This window comes from Cotesia typhae, unplaced genomic scaffold (genome assembly GCF_013202065.1).
Source record: "Cotesia typhae breed Kobodo isofemale line unplaced genomic scaffold, CoteBio_Ctyphae scaffold_45, whole genome shotgun sequence".
In the NCBI taxonomy this organism is placed as follows: Eukaryota; Metazoa; Arthropoda; class Insecta; order Hymenoptera; family Braconidae; genus Cotesia; species Cotesia typhae.
The window spans coordinates 1,630,560-1,657,986 of NW_027423777.1; the positions used below are offsets into that span (position 1 = coordinate 1,630,560).

General features: G+C 30.2%; 2 protein-coding genes across 3 annotated transcripts; one reads left to right on the forward strand and one right to left on the reverse strand.

Moving 5' to 3' along the window:
* The first annotated feature begins 437 nt into the window (after positions 1–437).
* Positions 438–15,098, forward strand: Tna (Zinc finger MIZ domain-containing protein tonalli). The gene is made up of 8 exons (XM_074257537.1): positions 438–809; positions 9,730–9,917; positions 10,005–11,387; positions 11,489–11,674; positions 11,751–11,893; positions 11,999–12,497; positions 12,577–12,807; positions 12,920–15,098. Exons 2-8 carry the CDS (start codon positions 9,828–9,830, stop codon positions 13,055–13,057), a joined length of 2,670 nt encoding a protein of 889 aa, XP_074113638.1. The 5' UTR covers positions 438–809; positions 9,730–9,827; the 3' UTR covers positions 13,058–15,098.
* A 3,245-nt stretch (positions 15,099–18,343) lies between these two features.
* On the reverse strand, positions 18,344–26,633 carry LOC141536765 (cysteine-rich protein 1). 2 transcript variants are annotated; one of them, XR_012480795.1, is made up of 4 exons: positions 26,467–26,633; positions 20,002–20,154; positions 19,684–19,925; positions 18,344–19,595 (listed from the first exon to the last, which is right to left on the reverse strand). XR_012480795.1 is itself a non-coding variant. In XM_074257482.1 (3 exons), exons 1-3 carry the CDS (start codon positions 26,504–26,506, stop codon positions 19,885–19,887), a joined length of 234 nt encoding a protein of 77 aa, XP_074113583.1. In that variant the 5' UTR covers positions 26,507–26,633; the 3' UTR covers positions 18,344–19,884. The 2 variants fall into 2 exon arrangements, 1 of the variants encoding a protein (XP_074113583.1); XM_074257482.1 differs by having other exon boundaries at positions 18,344–19,925.
* Positions 26,634–27,427: the final 794 nt, after the last annotated feature.

A 27,427-nucleotide genomic window follows, 5' to 3' on the forward strand; every position in this document is an offset into this window, starting at 1 on the left:
CTCCCACTCAAATGTCGACAGACGTTTCTCATACTCTTCCCCCCCCCACACACACACACACCCACAACTTGCTGTTCCTCAGAGTCTTCAGTGTTGGTGTGTCGGTGTGCTTCCCCTCTACCCCTTTGCTGCCTCTCGATATCGCAAACAAATTCTTTCTCACTCTTACCCATGCATTACTGGGCCCTCGACGACACAGTACAGTGTCGCCACCGCAGTACTCCCCCACTACTTAGTATAGTAACAGCAGCCAGCATTTGGACAGACTACTATACGACGAGGACGAATGGACGAGAACTGTAGAACAGGGACAGACACACGGGGGCAACTAGAGACACACAACAGAACAGAGAGACTGCTCCTGCCGCTGGTGCTTCAACAACCTCTCACCAGTTTCAGTTTTCAGTCTACTGAAAGCCAGACAGTATTACTTTTGAGCTGGCCCGAGCACGTTGTAGGGACCAATGCTTTCTCGACCAGACACTATTTATATTTAACTTTGCTGTTTATCTGTTTATTTATTATTAACTAATTGTTTTATTTATTTATAAATTTGCATTTCTGCTGAGCATTACTCTTGGACATGGTTTTTTTTTTATTGAGTTAGTGCTGTGTTGTTTATTTTATTTTGTTAACTGTACTATAAATTTTTTATTTTCAAATTGTGCTGTGGACCAAGTCTAGTTCAGTGTCTGGATTATTGTAATTGTAATTCATTACAAATACAATTTATAATTATTGCCATGTGTTGTGTGAGTGCGATTGGATTATAATCATCAGACTTTTGGCGGGAGGCTTTTTTAAAAAAGGTAACTTATTAATTTTTTTTTTTTTTATGATTGACTGGTAAAATTTGAATTATGAATTTCTCCCGCGTAGACCGCCAAATAATTTCTAATGAAGTAGGGTGATTAAAGTTTATATTAAGTGAATGAAAGATTGTATTGAAGATAGAATGAGTGTAAAGGCAGACGTAGACGAAGACAGGTTCTTAATTTGTGATATAACTAGGTGGTATAGCGTCTAGCCGGCTTTAGGTTAAATTGAGAAACGGAGTTTTTAGCGCGCCGACAATACTTTCCGAAGTCGCCACAAGAGTGCATTTACTGAGGATCACGTTGTTTTGTGGATTTTAATAGAAATTGAAATAACTTTTTAATTGAAATATTTTTATTTATAGAACTTAATCTTTGTATATAATGTATGGTTTTTTGTTTTCGTTGTTTGTCTATCATTTTTTATTCGACCGGTTTGACCTCTAATTCGATTTCTTTTTTTGAGTCTCAAGTCTGAAGACTGTTTTTGTTGTAATGGTTTGTAAGGAAAGAAGTGAATGAGTAGAGCAGAATGGAGTAGATTTATGAAATTAAATGAAATTAAAAAGTTTAGAATGGATACGACGCTTTCACAACTAGTGATTGTTTCTTTAGAGATATGTCAGAAAGTCACGTTCATTATATTTATAAGCTTCGATTTATTGTCTTGTCGAAATAGTTAATTGTTGAATTTTATTTTTTTAATAATAAAAGAAATTTTTTTTTTTTGAGTGAGCGACAATTTTTATTTCTCAAGAAAAACTTTTGGATTTTTTTTTTTTTTTTAGTATAAAATGAGCTTCTTTGAATTTGAAAATAAATGTTAAAAATACTGAAAATATTCATAAGTATTAAAAAGAATTAAAATCTCGTTATTTTTAATATTTTTTAAATCTTTTTCTTGATTAGCTATCTCATTAAAAAAAATTCAAAATGATTTGATTTTTAATCATTTTGAATGATTTACGATCCTTCAAATCCTTTTTAATATCATCTCTTATAAGCATTTAACATGAGATAATTTTTAATTTTTTCTTTTTAATAAGGGATCACACAGAAAAAAAAAATTTTCGTACTTTTCTCTGAAAAACTCTAAAAAAGACTTATCTTAATTCTAAAAGACTTCTAGAGACTTCTTCAGAGTTTTTGAGATAAAAGTCCGAAAAATTTTCACCAGAGTAGAATTAATTTTTTTTTTTTTAATTTACAAAATTTTATTGTCTCAAAAAAATTATCTTCCTGTTCCAAAAAATCTTTGAGCTTCTTGACAGTGTTCTTGTTTCAAATAAATTTTTTTTTTGTACATTAATTGGTTAATTTTACAGAAAAAAAAAAAAAAAAAAAAAAAAATCCGTCAACTCAAACATAAAATCAGACTAATTAAAAATGATTATTTCATCAAAATGTTCATAAATCAAACAACCGATAATAATAATTGCATAACAATCCACCTCAGAATATTATGTATTCTAAAAAAAAATACATATCATTTTGGACTATTAATAGAAGTTACTCATTAAAAAAATTAAAAGAGTGATATCAAAATTTGATTGAAAGATAAATACATTTTTATTTCTATTTATAAAACAGTTTTAAAGCGTAAAAGCTGAAAAATATAAAAGAATAATAAATAACAAAAAGCAAAATAAAAGAACACATTACATTACATTACACATACAATATACAATATTGTTATACGTCCTCGCCGATAACATAAATCGATACGAGGACAACCGTCACGTTATCATGTGTAACTTATATATATATATATATATATATATATATATATATATATATATATATATATATATATATATATATATATATATATATATATTAAAGCACGCTTTAATTCAACGCACTCCCACTTTAGCAGCGCTCACGACTCGTAATCATTGTTTCTATACTTTGACTACCATTTTAAAAGATTTCCGTGTAATTCTTCCATACCGATAACAATATTCTTATCGGTATATTTAAATAAAAACCTGACAGTTTTATAAATTTTTATTTTATCCTCAGTTAAAATTCCAAACAATCTGTTAATTAATTATCATAAATCCGCAAAAATTTTAATAAATTTCATTTTATTCTTTTATTAAGTAAAGTTTGTACGTTATAAATTACAAACTATAAACGAGTTTTTTTCACCGAATGAATGAAAACCAGCGGGTGGTCTAGACTAGGGAGAGTACGCAAAAAAACATCGAGTACGAGGGGAAAAAACGGTTAGGGGGAGTGTAGTAGGGAGAAATTTATTTTCTCATCACGTTTGAATTAAAACGCGTCCTTGATTTGTCCTTTTGTAGTTCAATTCTTTACTAGGTTTACAATAACATATTATGTTATATTATAAATAAAATTGTATTATATGGTAAGATTATAAGTGTAAATTTTTGCATGTGTTCATGTTTATGTTTTGACGTTAGTTAATAAAATAAACGGCGGATGAACATAAGAGAATTGTTGACGAAAGCAGCTATAATATCACGCACCACTAACCATTAGATATTTCCCTGACAGCACCTGATAATTTATGTAAACAGCTATGATAAATCGACGTCGGTGTGCAGTTTGATGTCTAACGTCTGACGTCTCACATAAAATACTAGCTTGTTACACTTATTTTATTACTATACGACTCAATATTTTGCTTTAACAGTATTATCAACTCGAGTCAAAAATATAAAAATATTTTTCAGATTTATTTTAGAAAAAATTAATCAATTTCATTATTACTCAAATCAAAAAACAAGATTTTAAATTTATTCGTGTCATTGACGTATTTGCTAAATATTTAACCTTGTATACCAATTCAAGGCTTATTTATATTACATTACATTATATTAATATTGAGACATCAGACGAGTTTTATTTTCCGTGGTTATGCTTTTTTAAACGATATTTATTATAAGAGAAATTTTAAGTTCGGTGACACCGACTATTAATAGATGGTTAATTCATTTTTTCGAGCTCATTATTGGTAATAACGTTATCGAAGAGCCTCAGGCTGTCAGCAAAAGTGGTCTGCAGGTAAAAGAAAAAAAAAATTTTTATCTCAGTTTTATATCAAAACTAAAAAGCTTCATATTTTAAAAAAGCAATTTTTTGAACTTTTAAATATTAATTTAAAAACACAATCTTTTCATAAATTGAAAAAAATACAAACAAGCAGATTGAGGCTTCAAAAGTGACATCGACGCGAATTACAATTTCACGGATTAGTTCCACGGCTTAGAGTGTAAACTCAGACATGATATGAATGGGTAAGCCAAAGATCATCTAATATAACTAAACGTAATATATGTAATGTCACGAGGGACATTGTTACGCATTATGTTATATATTATCCACTGTACATCATACGTACAGTGAAATGTACAGTACAAAGAATTCATAACGCTGTTTCTCCCGTGTAAAACTTATTGTTTATCTACACTTTGTCCAAGGTGACACTCATTTTTTTTCAATTTCATAATTACTTATTACGTAATTAAACAATTGTTATCATTTTGTTGTATTTCCTGGTATTTAAATTTACCTTACATTACCATAAAACAGTGAATAATCAGTTTATGAACAGGATAATTGGCAACACCGCTTTTTTTTCTTCTCTTCCTTCTTTTTCTACTTATTCTTAGTCGTAGTCTTGTTTTTAATACTCATGTGTTATCTAGTCCGTCAACTGTCATACGTAATTTAACACTATATTAAACAGCACGTGCTCAGGCACTCCAATACGCTGTTACAAAACATAAATAATAAAAAAAAAAAAAAAACCAACTAATCTAAACTTATTAATTAATTAGTTAATAACTAATTATCCAACTAAAATTACTTAATTGTTGTTGATTTAAATTTGAATAAATTTATATAATGGTCAGAGGGTTAAGTTCCTGAGAAAGTTTTCGAGAACGATTGGCCTAATGCTTCCGCGATTTCGTCATCTGCCAATCAGTTTACCGACAACTTTCTCCCAATCTCCATCCTGCTTATGATGAACTAGGCTCATTATTTTATTATACTTATTACAGTTTATTTAACATTCGGCAAAACAAAGTTTGGGCTTAGTTATTGAGATTTTTGTTTTCAAAACAGTGATAAAGTATTTCGGGCATGCGTTAAGTAGGAGGAGGAAAGCATCAAGATAGGATTGACATAACTTATACCAAGTATAAGAAACTTAAATAACCGAGTCGATTATATATAAATATATATGTATATTAAATGAACGGTGTTGACCCGACCGCAGTACCACACTACACACCACATTGCATTTGTGAGTGTTTGTTGTGTAAGGGATCCAGGGAATAGAACAGAACGCTTTCCAACGCTCATTTCCGCTTGGAAATTAACTTAAAACTTTGGATTTATCGGTATTTGGGTTTGTCAATGTTTTTACGGTTACTTTGCGTCTAGTATCTTGTCAGAAGGGAAAGAGAAGAATGTCTTTTAATTTTTTTAATAGACACCATAAATATTACATTAAATTTGCGACTAATATAAACTATTTCAACAGTTTTTCATCCAGATGAATATACAATTAGAATTCAAATTTGCGCGCGCAATATCTTGCATATATTTTCATACTTATGATATATTTGACCAATTACGTTACGAATAATTTACTTACATAATATATTTTCATATTTTTCATCTAAATTATAAGAGCGGACTAGAATTCAAATTTGCGCGCGCAAGCGCGCACCTCAATATAGATTTTGCATATATTTTCATGCTTATGATATATTTGACCAATCACATTACGAATAAATTGGGTTCTCATATATTTTATCTCAATTTTATGTTGAGATCTTGACTTGAATAAATTGCAAGTATCAAAAAATGAATTATTGAATTAAAAGCTTAAGAAAAATAAATATAAAATAAAAATTTTATAAAAAATATTAAATCTTGAATATTTATACAGATAAATCACAAAGCATCGCGATTGTGATTAAATATCAAATATTATTTTTCAAGTTAAAATATTTACGGCATATTTAGCTTTCCAAGCATAACAAGTACCGTTTTGTTGTAGTTTATTATTATATATAGTGAAGTACAGTATGATAAAATAGTAGTAGTATTAATATCGCGTTTAATGTGATTTTTCTTACTATACATCAATGCTTAACTCAGCATTATATAGTATGTATGTATAATATATAATACAATATAATACCGGTACGTTATAATCGACGACCTCGAGCTTTGTATTGTACACTTAAACTCTAGTGTATAACCAATGGTACGCGGTCACGATTATCGCTCTGCGATTCACCTTACATTGCTAAACTCACCACTACATACAACAATTATTATATGTAATGTTTCGATATATGTAATGTACTCACAACCCGTGCAAATTCTAAAAATAGTAAAGTTATTTCTACAAAGCTAATTCTTAACTTTTAGCATACTAATTTGTGATATCAATATTAATATCTCAACTCATGCTTGAAAATAAGTAAACAATTTTTAGACACATTAATTGCTGTTAATAACGGAAATTATTAATAATAATCAGAACCATGATATTTATAATGATAATTACAATAATTATTATGATTTAATATTTAATAAAATCGATGAAAATAGTGGCGCCATAATTATCGCGGTGAGCACCAAGCAAAGTGCCGAGCACCGAGTGGTTTTAGTACGGCGGCTCAAGTATTATATTGTTATCGCAAATACTGCAAACAGCCCTTGCGTAACGATTTGTATTACGATCACACGATTTATTGCATAATAACCGCCGTATATGTATCCCTTATTACGTTATATTTTCCACTGCTAATATATTTATAAAACGAGACTGATTTTACTCTAATATTAATTTCGAAAAATTTTAATAATTTTTTATCAGTAATAATTACAATTTTGGAGGCTTGATTTTTTCTTATACTGGGTGGTATTATGCTGGCATAAACGTTCAGTTAAAAAATCAAGTAAATCAGTCAATTATTTCGAGAGTTACGTAGCCTTTTTACTTCGTACAGTATCCGCTGTACGGATGTACGGAGTAGGTTTTTTGGGTCTACGAGTTACTAATTTCATATAATCCTTTCTCAATTTAGTTATTTAGGGTGTTGTCTTCCTGCCTGGTAATTTTCGTCAAAATTTATCTTTTAAAAAAATTCAGGGATAAAAATAATTAAAACAGTACTTCTGAACATATGTGGGAGTTGTTTATAAAAAGTTATAATTTTATTACAGAATATAAATATAAAAATGTTGGTTGGGTTTAGTGACGGATTTCTCAGAAAAAATTTTCTTTATAGACCAAAAATAAAATTTAACGACGAACAAAAACTAATATGAAGAAAAAATATGTTAAACTAGTTAAAAGGCACGCTCTCCAGATTCTGGTTGTATATTATATGTACTGGAGCAGATGTTATTTCCGTTCCGTATATAACGTAGCTTACTTAAATATATATTTATATTTATACTATACGTGTAGTAAAGCACAGAGATATAGATGAAATGAAATGAAATCGAGTGACGGTAGATGGTAGATAGGAGGGATAGACCTCGTGTGCAACACGTGTTGTGACCAGGAATTCAAGTTGTATTTTGGTCGCGCGCTGCGTCAGAGTTTTAAAAGTCTACTGATATGACTATGATGAGCCGTAGGCTTTCAATCAATAATCGTAATTTCATATTGAATATAATATAATGATGAATATTCTGAAAATATATACCATATAAGTCGATCAAGTGTAGTTGTATATATATATCCGATTAACGAGCCTTTACTTGTTGAAAAGCGGCGTATACGTCGTTTCAAAGTTTTAGCTGTAGTGTTGTGACGACGTAACGGTGGGGGTAGCTAGCGCGCGACCGCTAATTTTAGAATTACATACAAAGTCACGCCGGGTGCCACGAGCCGTTTTTACGACTATAATACTACCTAAGAGTTGTGAGTTGTTGGTTTATTGTACGTCTAAACCAGGGTAATCATTTTTTTTTATTAACTTTTTTTTAATTATAATTTTTAATTGAAGAAAAAAATTAATTAACTGATAACAAATTCATTATATAACTCATGAAGATAAATTTACGTTAAAAAATCATTAAAAATTGAGAACAGACCTTGAACGATTTAATAATCAAATATGAAGAAAAAAAAAAACATTGTGAATTTTTTGTTATCTCAATCATAAGTCAATCGATAGAGTAATGTTTATCGAGTGGAAGAAGTAGGTGTTTTTTTGTTAAACAGTAATTGTTAAAGTCTGGAGAATTAAAGTTAAAGGGTGCGTGAACGGTTGGTAGTTGACGAAATATTGACATCCAAGAATAGAATAGTATTATATCGGTGTAGTATATATCAAGGTATAGCGGATAGGAGAGTAGTGATGGTGAGAGTACGGCGACAAGGAGGCAGTGAGAGCACAAATAGGGTGAAGGCGCGGGGGCAAGCGGACAAAAAATGCCCCTACCCCGAGAGGGGTTGTATATTATAATGCTGATGGAAGAACAGTAGTTGTATATTGTTCAGACTAAAGAGAAGAGTTTCAAGCTGAAGCATTGAATTTAAGGGGAGGCTACACTGGATGACGTCAACTTGAAAAACCTCTCCCTTTTAGACACTAATATATGTATAGATATATATTTCCCTGTCTAACGAAAACCAATATCGACACAAGCCACAATGACTAACAATCCTTTGTCTTCTGGATATTCATATTAGAATATTCCAAATTTTAATTTTTTATAAGGATAAATAAAAAATTTGGTAAACATTTTTTTTGGAGTCCTTTAGAAGAAATCAAGTCAATTGTTTAATTCTTTTGGAGTTACAGAGCTTTTTTATTACGTACAGAACACTGTACGAATCTACGGATTGAATTATTTTCGTTTACTAGTCACCAAATTAGTTTAAAAATCAATGAAATCTGTTCCTTAGATTTCCCTTTGTAGACTCTCACTTTTGACAACTATCGAACCAGAGAAACATAGATTCTTATAGAAAAAATATTTTACAAGCATTCAAAGAGAAATTTAGTAAGTTCTTTGTAGACGAAAAAAAAAATATATTTTTTTATTCTCCAGTTCTTTAAACTTTGGGGGAACGTAAATAAAAAAAGCGTATGTGTACAAGGCGGTTACGCGAGCGTACGACGCAGTGTGACAGTGGTATGGGGTGTGCATGTTATATATTGTATGTTGTGTGTTATATGTATATGGTGTTGTATAGAGTGAGATTCTGGGAGAGGGTGAGAGGAAGATAAAAAGGAGAATGTAGTCCTGCGCACAACTACAAACACACTGCGGCTACACTACGCGACTGACGACGGGCGGTAAGCATGTATTATATGTATATATAACCCCGGTGTGTGAATACCGAGCACGTGCATTTCCCACAGAAAACCAATGGGACCTTTCTGCTGTTATGCTCTACTCAGTCTTCCACCGTACGCTCTTTAGTATACATATAATATGTATAAATAAATAATATATATATATATATATATATATATATATATATATATATATATATATATATATATATATATATTTATACGGTATAGGAAGAGAACGCGCGCGCGACCAGCTGGGAATTGATGGTGGGTTCTTTCGTTCATTCGTCCGTTCGTTTACATTTAATTGTCCATAGCCTATACATCCATATCTCACTATGTAAAAAAAAAAAAGAGATGAAAAAATTAAAAAAATTCGAGTAAAAGATAGGGAAAAACGTTCCATCCGCCCTAAAACACAGAGAGAGAGAGAGAGAGGTGGATTTTTTTGTACAGCCGGATATCGACGATCTATTCTTTGTAAATTTTTCTGAGAAAATTGAAGAGATGATAGGATTTTGATGGGGTGTGCATGTGTGTGTGTGTATGTGTGTATGGGTTAGAGGAAGGAGAAAACATAATTAATGTAGCACTAATTGTTACAGATCAAACGTCAGAGGTGAGCGCGATCATCATCAGGTGAAAATCGCGCTGGAACCATCCCCTGAGTGGGGGTGGTGGTTGAGGGTTTAGTGCCGGGGAAATGGTGGCAGCTGCCACAGCTACGGCCATCGCCACTGCCTGCGTGGTGGCCATGCAGGACCGCCAGGACATACCTTCCCAATTCAATCAAGTAAGTTTCCTTCTTCCCTTTTCGATGGTGTTGAATCGAAGGATTAGTTATGAGGACGTATGATTAATTTGGTTTCTTAAATTTCAGGGCCAGCATGGAATGCATCAATCGTACAATACCGGGTACGGCCAACGCGTAGGACCGATAGGAGGAATAGGATCTACGATAAACAACTACAACGGAATGAGCTCGATGGTACCTGTTCAACCAATGAATTCTATGAATTCGATGAATACTATGAACGCGATGAATGGAGGTATGAACCCGATGTCAATGAACGGGATGAATGGGATGAACGGAATGAGTCCAATGAGCCCGATGAACGGCATGGGGACCGTCAACAACAACATGGCGGGCATGAACTCGATGATGCCCAATGCCATGCAGATCAATAAAATGAACATGCAGCAAGCCCAAGCTCAGCAAACGGGATACCCTCGAAGATTAGCACCCTACCCAAACCCCCAAATGCACATGGTCCAGAAGAGACAGCAGCAAGTTGGATACGCAAATGTCCCTCCAAATCCTATGCAGCAACAGCAGCCAGGGTTCAACACGATGCCAAACAACATCCAGCCGAATCAATACCCCCCAACAAACTATCCTTCAACTCGACCGCCGCAAAACTTCCATCCGCAGTATCAGCCAATCCAGGGCATGGGAAATCCCAACGGAGGATTCCCACCCAACCCCATGATACGCGGGTCCAATATGAGACAGCAAACGCCCAACTACAATCCGGTAGTAACCCAATCAAGCAATCAGTATTACGGTAGTAACTCGCCAAATGGAGTTGTAGGCCACCCATCTCCTGTGGTGAACATGGGCAATGGAATGCCCAACCACCAACAGCCTCATCAGCAGCAGTTCATCCACCAGCAACAGCAACAACCGAATCCCGCCAGTTACGTCAATACCTCCTATCCTACGAACGGCCAGTACACGTCTGACGTATCGATAAGAGCGTCTGGTGCCGGGAACATGAACTACCAACACAGTCCCATTCCTGGTAACCCCACGCCCCCTTTAACCCCAGCTTCAAACATGGCGCCCTACATAAGCCCGAATTCCGCAGACATTAAGCCGAACTTCAACGAGCTCAAGTCGACGGTCATGTCCCAAAAGGACGAAGAACTAAGACTTACATTCCCCGTGAGGGACGGCATCATTCTTCCACCTTTCCGTCTCCAGCACAACCTAGCAGTCAGTAACCACGTGTTCCATCTAAAATCGACGGTGCATCAAACCCTGATGTGGCGATCGGATCTCGAGCTGCAGCTGAAATGCTTCCACCACGAGGACCGACTGATGAACACTAATTGGCCGGCTAGTGTTCAAGTGTCGGTTAATGCAACGCCATTGGTTATCGACCGGGGGGAAAACAAGAGCTCACACAAACCTCTTTACCTCAAAGATGTCTGCCAGGCGGCTAGGAATACTATTCAGATAACCGTGTCAGCTTGTTGTTGTGTAAGTAGAATCGATAATATAGAACAAGAAGACTATTAATATTTAAAGAATAAATAAATTTTGATGATGATTCAATAATTAATCGGTATGTTTTTTTCCAGTCGCATCTGTTTGTCCTGCAATTAGTTCATCGGCCAAGCGTAAGAAGCGTACTGCACGGTTTGCTGCGCAAGCGACTACTGACCGCGGATCACTGTGTGACTAAAATCAAACGGAACTTCAATAATACCATGTCGAATAACGGGATGCAGTCCGAGAAAGATGTGGTTGAACAAACCGCTCTTAAGGTATGAATACATATTCATTATTTTTCACCTGCAACATAGAATTAAAAATAAACCATTTATTTTTTATTATTTATAGGTATCGTTAAAATGTCCGATAACGTTCAAGCGAATTACGTTACCGGCGCGAGGGCATGAGTGCAAGCATATACAATGTTTCGACCTAGAATCGTATTTACAACTCAATTGTGAACGTGGTGCTTGGAGATGTCCTGTTTGCACGTAAGTATCTGTTAAAATCATCAGTATCAACAGAACATAAATTGATTAGGATTTTCACAATGTGTAATTGCAATTAATAACACAATATTGTTTGTCATTTAACAGGAAACCAGCGCCATTAGAAGGCTTGGAAGTAGACCAGTACATGTGGAGTATTCTAAACACAACGTCTAACACCACAGTAGACTTAGAAGAAGTGACGATAGACGCAGCGGCTAAATGGAAGCCTTCGAAGCCAACCAACATGGTGACAATAAAAACCGAGGAGGACTTGGATTGCAAACGGATGATCAAGGCGATGTCACCGGGCAGCATGAACATGCCGACGATGATGAATTACGAGATGAATCAGGCGATGAGTCCGTACATCCCTCCCGACATGAACAGCATCGTCAGCGGCTCCATGATGAACAACACGCCACCTACTTACGTCAACAATAACATCAACCACAGAAACTCATCTGGCGGGTCTTACGACATCAACTCTGGCACGCCTAACAGCAACAACGACTATTCCAACGGTGCTGGTCCGTTGACTCATCTTAGTGATTCCGTCAATTCGCTAGATCAGCTCAATGCCATGGAGAAATCTTTGACCGATCAGGTAAGCATCGAATTGTAATGATTGGTTGGATTTTTGTAGAGACTGATGACTTATCATTTAATATTGTGTTTTTTCACAGATGCCGCACACACCTCATACGCCCCACACACCGCACACTCCTCACACGCCAGGTGGTGGCAACAGTGGACCACCCAGTGTACCCCCAGCTTCACAAGAATCAACGGGTAACCTCAACACGTCGGGTAACAGCACGACGAATATCAATGACAGCACGGATATACCCTCGGATTTGAATTTCGACCCCGCAGCTGTCATCGATGGTGAGGGAACTGGTCAAGAAGCATTGAATGTAAGTATGCAGTGTCACAACACTGTCAATTGATCAATATGATGAAAAATTTTGGAAATTTTGTGTTATTTCGGTATTTAATGGCTAATAATTTTTTTTCTTGTACTTATAGTTGTTGCCAGACAATGTAGTAGACCCAATGGAGTTACTATCGTATCTGGATCCACCGGATCTCAATACACCGCCAAGCAGCGGTGCAAGCAGTGGAAACCCATCCTCGAGCGACGACATTCTTGCCCTCTTTGAGTAAAGTGCTGAGAGTCAAATGGTTATAACTAAACGGATATGTAATAATATCCTTCGACGGGGATTACGATAGAGTCTACGTCATCTCGAAGGTGTTAACACCTTAAAAACAATGGTACAAACAAATTTAGCTACTGACATAGGGCATAGTCTTTAAATTGATAGACAATGGTTGTATAAAACATGTAATCATTGAAATCGGATACATAGCGAGAAAGTTATGTATTGTTAGAGCTAGTGCTTCTGTATAAAATTTTATCCTTAAAGGACCATTAAAACTGGATTTGCGATTTATACTTTTATGATAAGCAAAGTTAGGTTCGGTTGATTTTTAGTTCGAAATTTTCTGTGAGTTTATTTGAGATTTTTATCAAAAAGAACGAATTTTCTTAACAAAACATTCGGTTCGTCTGCTTTGTACGAAAATGAAAATAAAAAAAAAAAACGTAAGATGGCGCTGAGTGACTTTTCGCTTTTTCGTCACCAGACATCTTGTTGAGAACAACTTTGACGCAGTAAACCACAGAAAAATTCAGTAATGCCTAATCGACACCCGAAATATGATTTGACTGATCGTAAATCTGGAATTTAAATAAATCTAAGGAATATTGTTAATAAAATAAGTATATTTCGGTCTTAAATAACGGTCTAACGACCTCTGTACAGTACATTATAATTATTATTATTTAAATTAATTGATAAAATATTTTAAAATAATTGGTATTTTATTTTTTTTAAGTGTAAATAAGTAATAATTATTGTTTAGGATTAAATAAGAAAATTTTGAAAAGGCTTTGGATAGAACGCACAGAGTGTAGAATAATTTTTAAACAACACAAGGTTATTTGTTGATTAATAAACAAATTATTATTGACTATCATAATTGATTAATTATTGATTAAAAAAGGGAGTTGGGGATATAAATGCCAAATTTGCCATTTCTTTTTTGTTTTTAAGTATTTAAAAGAGAACAAATTTTTTTTTTCTAAATAAAGAGTATTTTTTAAAATAATAATAACTAGTTTTTTTTCCTGACAAATGTCGCCGAATGTAAATAATAATAATAATAATAATAATAATAATAATAATAATAATAATAATAATAACATTTTTCTATTTTGTTTCTGTAAAAGCAGCTGTGGAGTCATTGAAATTTTTCCTTATTTGAGGTTGGGTTTTACATATTCTTCATTGTTTCACGAGAAGCTATTTGTCTCCATAAAAATCTTCCAAAAAAAAAAAAATAAATAAAAATAAAGGCAATTATTGTTAATTTATAGTTTGAATTTAAAAATTTTTACTTGAAATTTAAAAAAACTCTTTGTTTTGAAACTAAAAGTATGTAAAATCTTCATAACCTCAAAATAAACAAAAATTAGCAAATCCTATGGGCATAAAAAGAAGAAAGATAAATAAAAAGAGTGCCTATTGAGACTGCCAGATAAAAAGAAGGAGAAAAATTGGATGAAAAAGCCCAAATTTTGACATTAACTGCTTTTACGTTGGTATTTCTTTGTGATTGATAACAGATTTAATAAGTGTAATTGACTAAACAGAAGAGAAATACTTAAAGTGATTCATGTAGACTATAAAAAATTTTATAAATATAAATATATAATAAAAAAACAAAATATGTATTTATATTAGTGCGTTTATTGAACTAAGACGCACAATCCAGTAGAAAGAATCTTTCTATTTAAAAGATATATTATTTACTTATATTATTATATAAAGAGAATAAATTGCGATTAAATTTTATTATATATATATATATATATATATATATATTAATATTACTTACTACATGATTAAATAAATGGATAATGTATATGATAAGGCGAATTATTGTATGATATTTGTACATATTGATTAAAAAATGGAAAATACAAAAAAAAAAAATGATGAATAAATGGTTAATTAATAAGGAGTTTAGAAGAATAGATTAATAACATAAGAAACAAAGTGGCGGATACTTATTGGCCAGTTATAAACAGTAATATTAATTAATTATGATAATAAATAAATAAAACAATAATAATAATGAATTTACTGTTTATCTTTATTACTTCTTACCTATTTTAGTTTTTTTTTATGCATGGACATTTTTTTAGATTAAGATCTCAATTTTGGTGACAACAAAACTTTATTCGTGAATTTTTTTCTTTTTAAAATAATTAAGTGACTATTGGCAGATTTTAAGGTAATTATGAAATTAAACTTAATAAAAAAATTATATTTTTCATAGTTTTTTCTGATATGCTTGTTTTTATATACGAAGAAGTGATATAAAAGCTTAAGAATATGAAGACTATATCCACTCTTATAATTTAGATTAAAAATATGAAAATATATCATGTAAGTAAACTATTCGTAACGTGATTCGTCAAATATATCATAAGTATGAAAATATATGCAAAATATTGCGCGCGCAAATTTGAATTCTAGTACTAATTAATTTTAAAAAATCTAGTGATTTAATTCGATATTCCGTATGTAATTTTCAATTTTGAAATAAAAATTTGTGCATACACATAAATATACGCAGTTGTTATAATAAAAATCCAATCTCATAATTTAGATGAAAAATATGAAAATATATCATGTAAGCAAACTATTCGGAAATAATTCAAAGCTCTAAGAAGTAAAATTTGATGGCAAAATCATAAAATTTACTGTTTAGTAAGATACCGGCGTGTAATAAGGCCTAATTAAGGGAGATTTTGAAAAAAATTGAAAATATTGCATTTAATAATTGCAATATATCATTAATTTTTTAATTAATACATTAGCCATAAAATATAATGGAGTAATGGTAATTTTCACCATAAACACACTCAAAATTAAATTTTTTCAAAAAACCTTACGGATAGGCCTTATTTTACTCATGTTTTTAAAATATTCCACAGACTTTAACAAAGACGTCATAAAACTTAAAATTCGGAAATTTATGACAGTCAAACTCAAGTAGTTGCCATTGTAAAATAATCCCTTTAATGACTTAGACGAACCTTCGACACAAACGGACAAAATTTTACAACCCATCTGTTTATCAGATGGTGACTAGACTATTTTTAACTTAGCAAATTTTCCCACACTTCGTTTAAACAACCCTGTGTTAAATAAATAATACTCTTTCCAGAATCTTCTTGTTTAACCACAATTCCAGAGCTCCAGTTATTTTCCACCAAACAAAAACCAAAATACCCTTCCCAAAATTGCACTCTCTAACTGACGATAGTTTGACCACGCTCGCCGAGCGCCTTATACCTGACCTTTACCGACTGATATACCGATTAAATTAATGTAAAAGTATAGTCAGTACTCAATAAAACAACATTACAAAAACGAAATATTTGTGATCTTTTTAATTAAAAATTACAAAATTCTTGTTAAATTATTACCAGATTAATTTGCAAGAAAACAGAGATCAATCATCACTTAAATTGAACAACAATACTTTTTAAGATCTTGATAAAAATTAGAGCAATGATTTTAAATTATTAAATATAAAATTATAAAAAATGTTTACCATTTACTCAAATTGTTTTTTAGGATTTCTTCTGCGCTACTTTGGCATATGACGGATGATGAAATATAGAAGATTTATCGGAAAAAATACGTTGTAAAATTTATAGAAAAGTTTGTAAAATTTACAAAATTCTATCTATAAGTCGACTCATGCAATATTTACAAAACTTAATAGATTATTTTTACGTGGTAAATTCTGTTATTATAAATCTATAAATTTAATAAATTGAGTCTATAATTATAATATAACTTTTTCTGTTATTATTACTGGAAATTTATTGTAATGAATTAAAAAGCATTACTTGAGTCAGCATCATTGCAAACTAATTTATATCACGGTTTTGAATTTTTTCAAAAATTTTAATTTTTCTGATTTTTTACAGTCTACTTCAAGACAAATTATTTTTTTATAATCAGTCAAAAAAAAATTTGTTCACATATAATAAAAATTTTAAATTTACTATTAACAGATTATTATTTACATTTTTAATCAATAATCAAACATAATTTTAATTCAAGAAGTTACTCTGCAACGATCACATAATATTCTTATAGCCCTGAATAAAAAAAAGTATTGAGACAAAGAAAAAAGTATTGAAAAGTATCGGATTGACTAGAAAACCAACACTTTTTTCTTTGTCTCAATACTTTTTTTTTTAATCAGGGAGATTTCATAGTATTTATCTGTAAATTTTACAAAAAAATACGTAGTTTTCACGTAAACTCACAAGTAATAATTATACTTTTTTTCTGTAAATTTTAAAGAATATATACTGTGGAAATTTTGAAGATTTTTTTCTGTAAACTTTACACAGTTGTTTTTTCCGTGTATTCATCGAAATTCAACGAAGAAATATATTGGTACGTATTTGAAGCCATTTTTCGTATAAAATAACCCATAGATCCAAAAAAGTAGTAAGAGATTCCAGCAGCCAATCCAGTAGGAAGCTCTTGTAGTGTCTGTGGAGAATCAACCGATCAGGAAGTTTACTTTACTTACCGATTACTTATTTCTTCTCAACGATGACCTAAAATGTTGTTTGTCAGTAAATTACCGCAAATCGGAAGTTAGTAAAACTGACTAACCAAAACACTGAAAAGTCCTGTAGATGGAAACACCAAAAATTATCCTTGAAATCTTTCGAAGTATATATATATAATTATGCATATTTACATTACATAAATTCAAGCGAAATCGTTTTTTCTCGGGTTGAAATTCGTCCGAAAAAATTTGGGGTACTCCATGACGCGCGTCAAGTACGATAAAAAAATTTTTTCTTAATTTTTAAATTTTCAACAAATTTTTTTCAATTTTTTCAACATTATGACGGTTTCTTGGTATTTTTTTGTATTTAACTTTTTTTTGTATAGAATGAAAATTATTGTAACGAGTCTTATTTTTTTTGCAAAGTGCAGATGTTATTGAGATGAGTTTTATGAACGTGGACTTGGCGCAATTTTTACAGTGAAACTGTTTTTGTTCGGATTTCATATCTTTTTGTTAAGTGTAATTTTTGCTCGCCTCTTAATACATTCTTAATTTTAAAATTGAACTTTTCCCGCGCAAAATTAGAAATATGTAAATAAATTAATTAATGCAGGTAAAGCTATTATCATATAAAAGGTTATTTGTTCGTTAATTTTGAAAATCAAATCCTAACAAAAAAATTAAAATTCTGTTTCTCTCATAGTAGCTAGTAGCATTAAAAAACTTAACGTGACTGACCCGTGTAAACTCTTCGATTTCAATCAATTAACTAGCTTATCAATGGGGATTTTACATTTTTATTTATATACAGTAAAAATTTTAACATTTTTTTGAATTAAAAAAGTTGTTGATTTGGATTTAATACTCTAATACACATTAATTTAATAATAACAATAATTCATTCAGTAATAATAATGATAATGATATTTTTAACCTCAATTTGGTATTACCGATATAATTAATTTCAGTCTCATAATTTTTATTATTAGTGTTATTGTTATTATGACATTGTTGTAAGTAAATGACACAATACACCATGCGCATAATTGTAAGACTTTTCACCTAAAGATTACAATTATTTGAAGTCCACTTGATTGGATAACAATGCAACCTATCGGCAACGACCACAAAATCATAGAATGGTACACTATCCAATGGGAATAACCTCTGATTATGATTGTCCATGTACAAAAAACCTTTGTTCCAACTTCAAATTGTTTATTTCTTGTAATTTCAATTATAGAGCTCACAGGACAAAAGGGCAACGTGTAGTTTTTAATAATTTTATAATAAGTTTTATTTTAATAAAGTATTGAAATTTTTTGTTAATTGTTATGGATTTTTTTTTTTTTTTTTTTTTTTTTTTAATAGTTCGTAGTATTTATGAAAATAGAATTGATGAAAATAAAAATAAAAATGTACATGCATTGATTAACAATTCTCTCGATATTTTTAAAAAATTTAGAATGAAATGAATATTTATTAGTTACTTATTTATTTACTTAATGACATTGATATTGGTATTACCATTATTATTATTTTCAGTATTATCGTTACTATTATTATTATTATTATACGGCTCCGTATACATGCGAAGTTTTTCGAGTAAAATTTGAATTTCCCGGGAATTTATATTCCTCCGTACACATCCGGAGCCGTATCGTTCATTTGCCGTACCTTTAGGCACATTCAATTTGAATTTATTAATACTTTCTCGCTAAAAGTTTAAAGTAAATCAAAGCAATGAAATAAGAAGGTAATTGTAAGCGAATCACCGTAGTTCATTAGAACATATGTGTGTGAGTCCCTTCAAGATTGGAGTTTACTTGAAGCTACAGTATATGTAGAAAGAATTCCAGTGTATCCTGGCGAGTGTAGATCCAAGCTGCGAAATATCTTTTTTTAACTATAGTTTCCCATCTATCGAAGGATTACTATGCATTCTCGAATTATTTAGTCTGTGGCAGATCACTTTGCCCATTGAAAAAAAGTCAGGATCGAAATTTTTGCGTTGCTATAGTTTGTGCTGATTAAATTTAATAATATTAAGCAGATTAATTGTTATTATAATTGCATATAATCAATTAATATCAGGAAAATAAGGTATGAATTACCGTTATAATACTAATTTAAGGAAAAAAAGGACCGTAGAATTAAAAATAAATTTGCAACCTCTAAAAAACGTGATGCTTACAGTAAACACAGTCGGTAGTCTGGCGCTCCGTTTACAACGGAATTTTTGAACGGAACTTGGCACCAGATTCTACCGAATCTGTGGATAATAATAGAATTACAGATTAGCTTCATGAAGAAAACTAGTCGTATCTATGACTATTGATGCTTCCACTTCTAAATCCTGTAAAGATTCATAAATAATGTACTTTTCATCGCAGATAAAACAATATTTTATGAACTAAAATAAACTAAATTACCTGCAGGACCAAAAAGAGCTGAGTAACACGGTAGGGTGCAGTAGGGTTTTCCTCCATGCTCAGAATGTTTTCCGACTTCAATGGTCTTGTTGCATTTTTCACAGCGGAGGCATGATCCATGCCATTCTTTTCCCAAGCAAGTTTTTCGCTCCGCTGTAATTTATTTTAATAAGTTATTATCACATATTAATATTAATTAACACATTCCACATTAAAGATTATATATTATATATTATACATTCGATACTCTCAATCCTCCAATTGGATAATTAAAGACATAGACCTATACTCGGTGTCATGAGGATACGACGGCAACAATGCTGCCAAGTAAATGTGGATCCATTAGTAATTTCGTAATTATTTATTTAAATGGCAATACCCATGAGTATCTAGGGTGTACTCGCAATTATTTGACGCGTGAGAAAATAATAGATACCCATGGGTTCTTAATCTTTATTTCCACATATATTCATATGTGTAGGTATTGTCATTGCGCGTTCATTTTCCGCATTTCTGTGACTGGGACATAGAAAAATATTTATTGTTTCGTTGATATTCATCAGTACATGGAGTTAAGTAATGTTAAGGATTGTAATTAGCGTTAGAGTCAAATTTTTATGCGTTGAAAAAACTACTTGATTTAAAAGAAATATTCGTGGGACACGGCGAAAAAAAACATAAGAATTTTTTCTTTATTAACATGATAGAAATATCCATGCGACATAGGAAAAATTCATTTATCACTAAAATTTATGTAACTTAATTTAATAATTACAAATTTACACAACAATTTTCCATTTGAGCAATTTCAGATAATTTAAAAGTACAACAGTGATATACAGTCGGTTTGTGATAAAAAAATTCGAGGAAATTTTTTTCAAATTTTGCTTTACATTTCGAAAAAATTAAAAATCCAGCAGATTATGGACGGTGTGGCTTAAATTGCCATAACTTTTTCAAAAATTGACTTATCGGGACGTTGTTTTTTTCAAAATTTTTTTTATTAAATGTTCTTTAAAAAAAAAAAAATAGAAAAAAATTATTCAAACCTATCTTCATCGTTATTTTTTAGATTTTCCAAAAAAACTCCGAATTTCTCAATGATAAACATTTTTAATTTCTTTTTTCTTTCTTTCGTATGAAACTTTGAAATTTTCTATAAATATCCTGAAAATTTCAGAATGGTGTTTTTTCGGTTTCTATTTTTTTTCAATTGAAAAAAAAAATTTTTTTCATGTCATAAATGAATTTTTCTTATGTCACAAGGATATTTCTATCATGTTAATAAAGAAAAAATTCGTATGTTACCATTAGAAAAATTCCCATGTCAACTATTTATTTTTTTATTAAAATATACATTTAACTAATAATACTTTTTATTTGATTAATATTTAATAGCAGTATTAATATTTAATTAAATCAATTTAATTAATAATTAATTAACTCATTTAAATATTAGAAAGCATTTAGTAAAAAAATTATAATTCACTGTTATTAAGTGCAATAAAATATTATTTTCAATCTAGAAGAAATGTCTATTTTAATAATTGAAAATGCATTAGTATAAGCCATATTAATTTTTAAATTAGTTCATTATAATGATATGGAATTCTTTAAACTTGAAAATTACGCCTTCATTCAAACGATCGATTATCAGTGGATCGATTCTTTCACACTCGATTTTATTAAGGATCAATTCTTTCGATAAAATTTATCGCGATTCTCGAGATCGATTTTTCTTTTGGAATCGTGCATCCCTATTCTAACTTAGAACTTCTAAGTACAAAAATACTAGAATATACAACTTGACATAGCTATCGACTTTCATGCCACCTAGAACTAATTTCATACTGTTAAATTTGGGAGTCGGTGTGCGCGCGCATCGGAAAAATTCACCCTCATCAATTTTCTCCAACGCGCCAAAAGAAGTATAACTTCAAAAATATTTTTCTTGAAAAGTAGTTTGTACATATGTAGGATAGTAGAACTGTATAATACCAAAGTATGTAATAAATTTGGTAGGTGATACACCAGTGGAGAAAAAAGCATAATAGCGAAAAATGCAGAGACGCGGTGCTCATACAGCCACAGAACATACAACAATAAAGTATCCGGCCGCGAGGACTACAACAAAGAACTTGACGGCCCGGCATTTGGTTGTTCGAGGCAATAATGAGAAAAAGAGAGATGGAACTCGTTTCGGTGAAGAATGGCCAGCAGGAGTCTCTTGTCAGATACAAACACCCACACACACACATTCACAAATCCTTACAAGTATGCATAGTATGGAAGTTTCTGCAGTCGTAGGAGTCGTAAGAGTCGAAAGACGTACGCTCTAAAATAACCGAGGAAGATTACCTATGCGCTGTATTATATAGCCCGAGCTGGAGAACCAAAAGAGTCGAATCTGAATTGGAATCGGAGTAGAAAAAAAAAGTTAAAGCCACTGTAAAGGGGTAGAAATGTAAAAAGTTGCCGGCATGTAAAAAAAAAACATTTTAAAAACTGTATGAGTCGGTGAGAGACGAGTGTAGGGTGGAAGAGCAGGGGGTGGTATGTATATGCAACGCATAGCCACCGATTGTTTAACGCCGGGCGCAACGATGCGTGCTGAGCGCAGTCTGTCGGCTCTCTGATGCAAGGAAATGCCGACGATCTGTACTGTCTATGTATCTTTGTACACATTCTCTTCTTACACTTCATGTTCTGTTTTGTTTTTGTTTCTTATTCTTTTTTGTTTTTTCCCGAGCTTCATGCTACTGTACGGATTCATAATTAGGAGTTAATTAACTAATGGTTCTGTTTTGTTAACTCCGAAATTTACTAAGTGATTACTTGATTTTTATAATTTACACGCAATAATTGTTAATTGGTGGTTATTTTCATTTTTAGTTCTTTGTTTTATTGAAATTTAACTAGGGTTTAAAATTTTACGAAAATAATCTAAGTCATTATCTTTTTTTGTCCATTTGTATACATTTATCACAAAACTTATTGGATATTTTCAAAAAAATTTTTTTGGTAGTTTGGAAAATTTTTTTTTTGTTTCGTTTATTGCTATAAGTCTAAAAAAGTTAATTTTTCAGAAAATTAAAAAAAAAAAAACTATAACAGTGATTATTTTAAAATTTATACGTTTTCCATGTAAACATAAAAATTTTTCAATGTTTTTAAAGGTGTTGGGTATTCTCTTCCCAGGGACAAAAAAAAAGTTGCTCCAGATTAATTTGAAAAAAAAAATTTGTTAAACTATAAAATATTTCTTAATTAATAGCCCGAAAAAATTAAGAAAATGAAAATTTGAAAAAAATTGCAGACTTTTGAAAAGTAGTTCTACTTAGCTAAAAATTGAGATGATTTTTAGCACGTTAAAATTCAAATTTTTATTCAACAAAAAAACTGGAGAGTTATCGTAAAGAGATTTGAGTACTGAAAAAAGTAAAAAAATAAAATCTAGTTAATGATTTTTTTACTAAGTAAGAATTGCAGCGAATTGTAAAAAAACTATTTTTTTGAAAATTTTACTCAAAAGCGTGTAACAATTCTATTTTGGAGCTCGGAGATCTAAAAATATAAAAAAGAGATAAAAAAAAAAACGTCGTAATAGGTAAAGATTTGGAGCACTATCCTCTAAATGAAAATCTTTAAATTGGTCATAGGTCGAAATTCGCAAAAAACGGGCCACGATTCATTATTGGTCAAAATTAAGGCGCGCGCGTAGCGCGCTATTCAAATTTCTAGTACATTTGAAATTAGCGGGAAGTTGCAGGAAGGACCTATTGAATCAATCATATTACAAATTTTTTTTTATCGTTGTAAGATAATTAATAATATTTGTAATTTAAAAATTGGAATTTCATGTCGTTTGATATCTCAATAATCTAATTATTATTTTTATCAATAATCAATATTAATTCATTAAGGAAATTTGATACAACAGAAAAATTTACATTAATAATGCTCTTCAAGAATTTTTTTTATCGTGTCAAGATTATTAACATAAAATTAATTATATTTGTAATTTAAAAATTGTAATGTTTAGCCGTTTGATTTTTTTTTCTATCAAATAACATACATTAAATTATTAAGAATATTGACACAAAGCCTTAGGCTCAACTGAAGTATTTTCAAGATAATCTCAGTTTTGTTTCAATTAATATTCACAAAAAATTAATTACCGAGTACAAAGACCTTGTTATTCATTTGATTGCTCAACAGCGATCTTATTCTAAATATGTTTTTAAACAGCCATAGCTTTGTGAGTGAACAAGAAATCTAACGAAATAAAATTACGTTGCTAAAATATTAGTAATTAATATTATTTTTTTTTCTTAACGGCCTACTCCAACATTATTTACATACTATGTATATGTATGCAGGTAAATGTTACTTTTAGCAGATATAGATAACAATATCTTGACAATTAGACAATTTAGTACAAAATACCGTTTGTGTGCTAGAATAAACTTTTCTACTGTTATAGAAAGTCAATTGATTATTTTTAGAAAATTATTATTATTACTATTTTATAATTTGAATATTAGCAATTTAATAACATTAATGTTTACAGCTGACGAAGCCTTTGGAGTGACATAATGTTTGTCAAGGCACACAATATATACATATATATTTTTTTTTCACCGTTCAGGGTCACGATATATGAGATCATTGATACTTTTGGAGTATTACAGTTTATCTTAATCCAGAATCTTTGATTTAATATTTTTTTTTCTGTAATCTTGTTGTGTACACATACATTAAATGTATTGCTTTGAATTCTCGTATTTAAACAGAAAATGTAAAAAAAAAAAAGTGACAAATTACTTGTAAAAAATTTGACAGTATTAATTTAATTTTTTTAAATAAAATTTTCCGTTTCAATTATTGAATAAAGTAGTTATTAAATTTTTTGAACATATTAAAAATAAATTCAAAGTTACAACAGTAATTTTTTACATTAATTGTTCTGAATTATCAATATTTATTAAAAATCTCAATTGTTTTCTTGATATAAAAAATAAATGAAAGTTTATTTAATTGCAAGAAAAAAAAAATAATTTAATTTAAGAAAATATTGAAGAATTCCGGAATATTGAGACTAATCCTACAAATTTTTTAATTCAATCATTTTTTACTCTTAATCCAATTTCCCATAGATTGCAAGTACTACGTTCCATGTACTTATCATACGCGAAAATGAAACAAAAAATAATAATAGGCCGGAATTCTTAAAAATTATATTTTTACTAAAATTTGAAGAGTTAAATAATAATAAAAATAACAATTATGATAAAAGCAATAAGAAAATTAATAATAATATTTTTTTTGAAAAAAAAAAATTTACATGATCTTATATCACCAAATATTAGAACAGAAAAAGAAAGAAAGTATTGAGTCGAGCGTAAATTTTCTTAAATCAAGAAAATCTTAAGGAAGATTGAAAATTTCTTGAACTAACACGGAAAAAACAACTGTGTAAAGTTTACAGAAAAAAATCTTCAAAATTTCCACAGTATATATTCTTTAAAATTTACAGAAAAAAAGTATAATTATTACTTGTGAGTTTACGTGAAAACTACGTATTTTTTTGTAAAATTTACAGATAAATACTATGAAATCTCCCTGATTAAAAAAAAAAGTATTGAGACAAAGAAAAAAGTATTGGTTTCCTAGTTAATCCGATACTTTTCAATACTTTTTTCTTTGTCTCAATACTTTTTTTTATTCAGGGCTATAAGAATATTATGTGATCGTTGCAGAGTAACTTCTTGAATTAAAATTATGTTTGATTATTGATTAAAAATGTAAATAATAATCTGTTAATAGTAAATTTAAAATTTTTATTATATGTGAACAAATTTTTTTGACTGATTATAAAAAAATAATTTGTCTTGAAGTAGACTGTAAAAAATCAGAAAAATTAAAATTTTTGAAAAAATTCAAAACCGTGATATAAATTAGTTTGCAATGATGCTGACTCAAGTAATGCTTTTTAATTCATTACAATAAATTTCCAGTAATAATAACAGAAAAAGTTATATTATAATTATAGACTCAATTTATTAAATTTATAGATTTATAATAACAGAATTTACCACGTAAAAATAATCTATTAAGTTTTGTAAATATTGCATGAGTCGACTTATAGATAGAATTTTGTAAATTTTACAAACTTTTCTATAAATTTTACAACGTATTTTTTCCGTGAAGTTACATTTTTTTACGTCAAGAAAATTTCTTCTTGCTCCAAAATAACTTCGGTCTTCCTTATAATTTTCTTGGTTCAAGAAATTTTTTTTTTCTGCGTATGACTTATCATGAATCAATAATAATTATTTTCTCAAACAAAATAAAATTATACACGAGATACTACAGGTGTAATAAATTCCGTCAATAAAATAATTGAAAAAAAAAAATAAAAATGTGAAAAAAATAAATAAATAAAACGCAATAAAACAAACTTACCAAAATAAACAGGTTTGTTACACTTGGGACAGATAAACATAATTGATGAAATAAGTGAATTAAATGAAGGCAATAAATGTATTAATAATAGTTATTAAATAACGTAATGAGTAATGAGCAATAAGTAATAAATAATGATGTTTCTTGCAGCGTGGTCAAACGCAAACTGGGCATCTGGGTAAGGTACAAGCATAAGCATAAGCATAAGGTAACAAGATACCACCACACCACAGTTGATTGAGCGTGCGAGCGTTACTTATTCTTTGTATATGTTGTATATAATACACTCTATACCATATATTGTATATTATCATTATGTATTTGTATATCTATATATGGCAGGTACATACTCACATGTATTATACGTATTATATTAAATATACTGTTGAAGGTGATGTAATGCGGATGAGTGCAGGTTTTAACGCGCATTTTTCATCTTTGAAATTTAAAGGTTTTTGTGCTGCAATCATGACCTGATAAATCACAAAAAAAAAAAAACCAAAAGGTAGTTTTAAATTTTTGTTTTTAATCTGAAAAAAAAAATATCTTACTTAATAATGTATATTTATTTTCAAAAATTTCAGAGTTTTTTAAATTACCTTTTCAATGGATAATTTGGGTATACACGATATGAGTTCAAGAAAAAACACTGCATCGGAATTAGAATCTGATTATTCATTGCCTACAAAATAAAACCACGTTCTGATCATAACGGTCCTGGATGATTATGTTATTAAACCAGTGATATATTATAATATTATACATTTCAATGTCAATCAATATTACTTGAGTATTGTCACATTTTTTTTTTTTTTTTGATTAATCTTATGCAATACATATTAATTTGTTTCAACAAATACTTGCGCTGATTAATATTTTAAAGAAGAAATATGTAACAGTTTTTAAATATTGTATTTATTTATTTATTTTTCAATGAGTATTTTGGAATTATAGAATAATA